Genomic DNA, 7885 nt, shown 5'->3' with positions numbered 1-7885 from the left:
TGTTTCAGAAAACTAACAAATTTAATAAAATAGCACACACCCGTACAGCTTAATTGTTTAAAATAGAGATATATTAGCATGACCTGTATAAATTAGAGTCAAAGCAGTGGTGTAAATACACCATAAAACATTGAGCATGAAGATAATGACTTGGATAGGAATCTGTCAGTGCTACAAAAAATACATATAAACACAATACTTTTCTACCTTTGACAGTCTACAAGGTAGAAAATTAGGAATATGTACATAATTTCATAACTAGATATGTGAAAAATATACCATACTAGAACAATCTCGTTCCAAAGTTTGAAACATAATTCTGTCAAATAAAAATACCATTCATACAATGTATGAACTTAGCAATAGCTTCCTAGGTATAAAGTTGTTTTGGTTATGACAGAGGAGGATCCTTCCGAATTGTATCTTGATTAGAATTTCGTTTCCACTGGTACCTGGAAGAAAGCAAAGTGATCGCTTTAGACAGTTCGTTACTCGCCTTTCAGGGATTCTTTCCTAGGACCTGGAGCTTGGCGCTTTTGCCTGCACATCTGCACATGAGTCATGCTGGCACCTGTGGGGGTCGGAATAGGACCTCGGATCCTCTAGGACTTGAGTTGCAGATTGTTGTGAGCTGCCAGGACAGTGCTGGGAATTGAACCCTGGTCGTCTGGAAGAGCAACCAGTGCTCTTACTGAGCCATCTTTTCGGCTTAAAGAATCTTCAGTGGCCTTCCACTGCTGCTCGGTTAGCACAGATCCATGTGCTAACTTAATTTGTATGCGTTCCAAAGGCCTGTTTGTAGCTTAAGCAATGTAACGATGCACTATACTACAGCACTGTTTCTTACATTCGTTTTGAGTCACCTTTGTATGTCAGCCAGACATCTTGTATTTATTTATTTATTCATGTATTTATTTATTCACTCACTCATTTATGTGATGGGGAAAGAGGCATGCTGTGGTGTACACATGGAGGTCAGTAGACAACTTGAAAGGGTTACTTCTCTTCTCCCACCATGTGGGTTCCGGCGATCGAACTTACATCACCAGGCTTGACAGCAAGCCGCCAAGCTGTCTCTCCACCTTCACATTCTCTTCTTAACCCCACAGCGGGAGGCCTACAACAACTGTTGTTTTTATTTTCCTCTAAGGAAATCCAGTAGCTGGTGCTAAATTTTTGTTTTTCCAATATGGGAAGCCACGGTATATATCATGATACTTCCTCCATTCTGATGCTACAGCATTTAAACACTTCTTAGGCCTTATCCCTTAGTACTTGGTGACAGCTCTAGAGTTGAACTCTGTGTGTGTGTGTGTGTGTGTGTGTGTGCGTGTGTATCTGAATGGAGGTGGTATCAGTCTTGCTGTCCTCTCAGGTCTCTAACCAGTGCTCTTCCAATCCACCTTTGCCATTGAACCACCCTTTGGTGCAAGGTTAACTGACTCTAGGCCTTGATTTTCATCTACTCTGAATTCCTGCTGGCTGTTATGCCTTTCCTCATTTAAGGGATACCACGGGCCACCTCCTGTACTTGATGATAGTCATTAGCTTCCCCTCGAGCAGTCTTTAACTAAAGGATGGACTGTATACTGCAGTGAGGCAGGACATAGGGTCTGTCTTCAGTTCCTACTTCCAGTTCTGTCACCGCCACTCTGTGTGATCTGACACAAATTCATTAAGTTCTCTGAGCCTGATTAACCACATCCTGATTTGAAATAGCAGATACTACCTTCTTATGTCATCCTAAGGGTTTAAAATAATTTAATGAACCTACCATGTTTGGGCCTACAAAAGAAATCACTTTCCATACTACAGACATCGCCTTAAAAGACTGATTGTTTTAGAAACGAATGTTCTGGAATGATTTGGAATTCTCCAGTTAAATAATTGGCAATCCATTCTAGTGAGAAAGGAAAGGAGTTTACCTTCCATGTCGAGCTAGCTTAGCCTCTGTTCTAGGGACTCCGTGCATCTGTATATCAGAGGGTGCCTACTATTTCCCAGCCTCACTAATTTGCTAATCTGCTGGTGGACAGATGGACAAGATGGTTCCCCTGCCTTGTGGGCCAGAACGTTAGAATAAGACCATGTTTGAAAGTTCTATTTCAACTTTGAAAACTGAAGTGAGTGAATGCTCAAGGGGACACTAATTCGTTATTTTCTACTTTCCTTTTTTCTCCTCTGAGTTTGTTTCATCAAACTTTCCCATGAAATTAGGAAGCATTCCTTCAGTTCCCAAGGATGTGACACAGAGGCTCAAATAGGCACTTGTTTTTCTACAGATGATGGCAGAAAACTTACTACTTAAAATTGTGTTGTATGCATGTCTGCATATACATGCGTGCACAACATTGTGTGCATGTGATTTCTGGTCAACATCAATGAAAGTCAGCTCCTTCCTTCCATCATGAGGAGTTTGGGGAATGAGCTTTTGATGATCAGGTTTGGAAAGAAGCACCTTTACCTGATGAACTAGCTATCTCCAAGCATGTACACACACACACACACACACACACACACACACACACACATTCTCCATGATGTTTAGAAGAAGATAAATCTGGAGACTCATACCTGACATTCCCGATTACGTAATCCTCCATTTGTATTTATGGTAAAGTCAAATTTCCTTTCTTTTTCCTGAGAAGCAGAGTGGAAATAGTGATCAGGGCTCAATGTTCAAATTTAGAGGGAAAAACTTGAGTGTATATAATTGGCTACAGCTGTGAATGTCATTAAAGCATCTGTACCTGGCTGGAATTGAACTTTGAAGTGCTGTAGTCCTTCTTCATCCAAATATGCAAAATAGCATCATGGATTGTTAAGAAAAATATTGAGTCTGTGACTTCGTCATCAAAGAATTCACACCGAGCAAGTTTGTCAATGAAATCATCTGGAGAAAAAAAAGACACTGTATAATTTAGAAAAGACACGTGTTTCCTCATGAGACCGCTTATTTGAAAGCCTGTTTGTAGGTGTTTGGTTGACTGTTGGACACTTATGAACCTTTCACACATTTAATGCCCTCATGTGGAAGAGAGGAGGTTCCTGAGAAAACCTCAAGTGGTTCCTAGAAGAAACTTTTATTTAGGCAGGAGTCCACTGAGTTTGCTTCCTTAATGACTGTGAGGCATGTGGCTATTATTAAAATCTTTCGTTCTTCCTAATAGAAAACACTGCTCTAGGCCTGTATGCAGTGTACTGCAGTGTCTGCTGTCAGATCTATTATTAACCAGGGACTTAACTGTAGCCCATTTTCTCAGGCTGCTGGGTTTCTAAATCATCTTAACTTCTCACATTACTTTTCCCATTGTCTTTGAGAAATCACACACAGGCAGGCACTGGCCAACATTTGTGTGCATAGATCATTCAACCAAATATGACCTTATGTCTACTATGTGCAAAGCTCTAGCTAAGGAATAGAAAGGAAAAGAACATTTATACATAACTACTACTGACAGGAAGAGTAAAACAGTGTGGGCAAGGAACAGCCTAGTTTTCCCCCTTTCGTTGTTTTCTTCATTTTAAATGTGACAGCCAGCACACAGTAGGTCCTCACATTGTCTTGGTAAGTTAGTGAACGTATAAGATATGGAAATTCTGACAGCAGGTGAAGACTGTTTCTTCCCAGTGTATGTCAGGAAAAACTACAGAGTAGAAGCATTTTATCGCTCTTGGGCTTTAGAGAGAGAGGAAGAAAAAGAAGGGAAGGGGATGGGGGAGGGTGTGGAAGTTCACAGGGAGCTTTCAACAGACAGGTGACCCAGAAAGAGCATGGGGGGCAGGGAGGAAGGTGACATCAGACTGAAAGACATATCGGGTGGCAGAGGGAGATGGGTATGATCATCTGCAGTTGTAGGGATGGAATGAGGTCCTCCAGTAAATTACAGGTTACGGGGACCAGTGGAGTAGTTATAATAATAAGCAGGTAATTATATGCCCGGAAAGTTGTCAGTTTCTGTGACCTGCATGCCACCCTCCCTAAAATACTCTGTGTTGAAATGCTGTCAAGGTTGACCCCCATGCCTCAATGTTCCCACTCAGCTGTCACAGTCCTGGACTTAGTTTTCTATGATATATGGCTTTCCCGTGCAGCTAAGCTCCATAAAGTCAGGAACTTGTGTCCTTGCCTGAAATAGTTTTTGATGTGTAGAAGGTACTCGGTGAGTCTTCACTGAACTAAATGCATTTCCTAAGAACTCGGCAAGAGACTGGGACCAAGAAGACAAGATCAGTACGGCCAGTCTATACATGGGTGTCAGCTATGAGTTGGGTTGGAGATAGAGTCTGGGGATTCATTAACCCATGGATACATTCGACATGATTATGGCGAGATTAGCTAGGAAGAGTTCATGAAATCGATTTGGTAGATTTTAAGATTGAAGTGGGGGTGGGGGAAGCTGAAAGCCATGCCTGGGAGAGCTGCCAATCAAAGAAACTGTCACTATGAGGAGAGGGGGAGACAGCAAAAGAGCAGGCTCAGAAGTCAAGTAGGGAGAGTTTTAAGGCCAAGCACTCAAGTGAAGCCTCAGATAGAGAGACCTTAAGAGCAGGCCTTTAGTCTTGATAAATTGGCCATCACCCTTGGATACCTTTGGCAAGAAAGGCCTTACAGCAGTGAGAAGCCAAGGCAAGGTTGTTAAGGCTGAAGAATGCTAGTGGAACAAGAGACTGCAAACAATGTTTCCAGCAATCTTAGAGTGAAAAGTCGCTCATTCTTTATAGCTATGAAATTAGGGCCCAAACCATAAAATTAATTTAATTTAATCACTTGTTAACATAACAGCAAAATGTAAGCCTGTGGTTTCTATAGGGATTTTTTATTTGGCTCAACTAGAAATTCAGTTCCCTTCTTTGGGATCACGTGGCATACTTATTCTTTGGACGGACTGTCTAGATTGGCTGTGAGCCTGAGAGGACCATCTGAATGTTAAAAACAGCTAACGGAACCTGGGCTGGGGCTGTCACATGAGGCCCTGGCTCCATCTCCAGCACTGACTGGAAAGAAAACGTTGTTACACCTTTAACCAGGCAAGACGGCACATGCCTGCAATACCAGTGCTTGGCAGGCTGAGGCCAACCTGAGCTACACAGCAAGATACTGTCCTAAAATAATAAGCAAACAAACAAACAATGAACTTACCATCGGTTCCCACAATATATACGTCCACCTTGATCCTAATAAACTCTTGTAAAATCTGTTAGAACAGAAGACACATTCACTTTAGAGTAGGGTTTTCGCTTGTCACAAACATAGACTACCACAGTAGCTTATGAGTGATTCTTTTCTGAAGCACTTGATTATTTGAAACAGTTAATAAGAACACGCTAAAGCTAAAAACAAGACTACACCATAAAAATAGACCCCTGAAGGGGAACACCCCCATAATAAGTTAAATATTCTTGATAAAAGGATAAAAAACTGTTCTTTCCCAAACTCACAAGATCACCCCTGATTATACTTCAACATGGCAGTATGTTGTGTGGAAATGGCTAGAACTTTTCCACTTTCTTGAAATATCCTATGTTTTTTCAAGACAGGGTTTCTTTGTGTAGCAGGGCCCTGGGTGTCTTGGAACTCACATTGTTAACCAGGCTGGTCTCCAGTGCACAGAGACTCACCTGCCTCTGTCTCCAGAGCGCCAGGAATAAAGGTGTGCACCACCTTGCCTGGCTAGAACTTTCTATCCATATAAGAACAACACACAGACTAGTCCATGTGTTATCTATTGTTCCTGTTCGCAGCAGCCGGATGCACCCAGTACCAAGGAGGAAAGACTCAGGTTCCTGTTGTCCAAGCAAAAGTCAAACCTCCAGTGATGAGGTAAGGTGACAAACAGTAAGAAAGGTAGCTCTCAGTCATGACCAGGCATGAATAGGGCATGGAGACCATCATCACCATCAGAAAACACCTCTCCAGGCACTAAAAACTAGTCAGAGTCCATGCTCTTTCTTTTCTACTGCTAAAATTTTTTCAAATGTGTGCATGGTTTTCTTTTTCTTGAGCTAAAATAAAAAACAAAAAAGAGAGAAGAAGCAAGCAGTTGTGTGATGTAAGTTGGAAAGCCAGGCATGGAGGCTCACATCCCTGCGCTCTGGAAGCAGAGGCAGGAGGATTAGGAGTTCAAGGCTAGCCTAGGCTATTCAAGTTCAGTACATCCTGTGCTTCATGAGACCCTGACTCTAAAAGAAAAGCAAGACAAAACAAAACCAGAAAAATCCCAAACAAACCCAGAAACAAACCTACCAAAAAAAAAACAAAAAACAAAAAAAAAAAACAAAAAAAAAAAAAACCAAAAAACAAAAAAAAAACAAAAACAAAAACAAAAACAAAAACCCCTCAAAAACCAAAAACCAAAACCAAATAGAAAAAAAGTTAAAAAGCAAACTAAATTGGTTCCGGTTTTTTTGTGTTCAGTTTATCCATACTCAATGGAGCTCAGCTCAGCTTTACTGAGACGGGTATCCATGAAAACCCAAGAGAAGCAGAGGGCAGGGTAGGAGTTCTTAAATTCCTGTTGAGCCTTCTTACTTCTGGTGTAAATTAGTTGTAGAAGTGAGAGGACACAATGAAAAGGCAGCAGCCACACTTGTCGTTTTAGACCTATTTTTAAGGCACGTGATCTCCACATACTTTCATGTGGCTATGTAGTGTAATTTAATACATCACACTGAATAGCCAAGTGCCTTTCATCAGCTGGGAGAAGACGTCCCAGGCTGCTTGGCTTTCAGGATGTGTAAACGCAATGCCCATACTTTCTGAGAATACTCACGATGCCCGGTTTGAAAAGGACGCGACTGTGTTGAGCCTGAGGCATTTTAAGTGTGGATTCAGCCACATTCTGATTTTGTGTGGTTCTATCCAACACTCCCCACCCCTGTCTGCGTCTCACAAGCTTAACTGAGTCTAAAACTCTAAGAAGTCTGTATTGCTCAGGCTGGGGAGGTAGCTCAGCGGGTAAAGTGCTTGTCAGGTAAGTATGGGGATGTCTGCTTGATCCCCAGAACCCACATAAAAAGTCAGGCTGGGTGGTAGCATGGGTCTCTAGCTCCAGCCCACGCATGCATGGGTGTAAGGGTGTGTGTGTGTGTGTGTGTGTGTGTGTGTCTGTGTGTGTGTGTGTGTGTGTGTGTGTGTGTGTGTGTGTGTGTGTGTGTGTCTGTGTGTGTGTGTGTATGTCTGTGTCTGTGTGTGTATGTCTGTGTGTGTCTGTGTTGTGTGTGTGTCTGTGTGTGTATGTCTGTGTGTGTATGTCTGTGTGTGTGTGTGTGTGTGTGTGTGTGTGTGTGTGTTTGAGACACAGAGGTAGCTGACTCTCCATAGCTCATGGGCCCTAATCAATGAGCTCTAGGTTCAGTGAGAGACCCAGTCAAAACAAAGAAAGCATCAGAAGAAGATACTCAGTGTTGATATCTGGCTGTGTGTGTGGTGGGGGGGGCTGTATGAGGTGTGCATGGTAGGGGTAGTGTTTATGGGCTGTGCATGTGTGTATGATACACATTTGTGTGTGTGTGATGTGTGTGTTTTCTTCCATACATACAATTTGCCATTAGCAACTGATTCATTGATTCCACCAAGGAGACACAAATTACCGTTCTGAGGCCCCTCATTGAGGAGATGTCAAGGAAGGATACTGCTGAAAAATCGAGGATGAGGCTGTGGAGGCTGATTTTGGGGATGGTGATGTTGAGGGGGAGATCGGCGTTCCAGTCTATTTCAAAGGGCAGGTCCGTGGTATTGATCGGCTGATCCAGTTCTTCTATCTGGTTGTTGTCCAATTCTTCATCAGAGTCTTTGAAGCCATCAGAGGTGCATATAAATCCTTTCTGCAGGAGAGAGGTAATAACAGATATCATGATTCTGACTGTGAAAATGTGTGTTGTC

At 42.3% G+C, this 7885-nt stretch overlaps 1 protein-coding gene across 9 annotated transcripts in view; it reads right to left on the bottom strand.

Annotated features, from left to right (window-relative positions):
• The window catches only part of Slc26a3 (solute carrier family 26 member 3), a 40024-nt gene continuing 32139 nt past the window's right edge, over window positions 1–7885 (bottom strand). For all 9 annotated transcript variants that reach the window (XM_032907594.1, XM_032907595.1, XM_032907599.1 and 6 more), the window contains 5 exons: window positions 7594–7827; window positions 5144–5198; window positions 2751–2893; window positions 2575–2640; window positions 1–452 (listed from right to left, as the gene is read on the bottom strand). In XM_032907594.1, the coding sequence (XP_032763485.1) occupies window positions 429–452; window positions 2575–2640; window positions 2751–2893; window positions 5144–5198; window positions 7594–7827 (522 nt within the window). In that variant the 3' untranslated portion in view covers window positions 1–428. The remainder of the gene's footprint in view (window positions 453–2574; window positions 2641–2750; window positions 2894–5143; window positions 5199–7593; window positions 7828–7885) is intronic.

Source organism: Rattus rattus, chromosome 7, assembly GCF_011064425.1.
Source record: "Rattus rattus isolate New Zealand chromosome 7, Rrattus_CSIRO_v1, whole genome shotgun sequence".
Classification (NCBI taxonomy): domain Eukaryota; kingdom Metazoa; phylum Chordata; class Mammalia; order Rodentia; family Muridae; genus Rattus; species Rattus rattus.
Note: the sequence above shows the minus strand (reverse complement) of the source record. Positions and strands in the feature narration are given on the sequence as shown.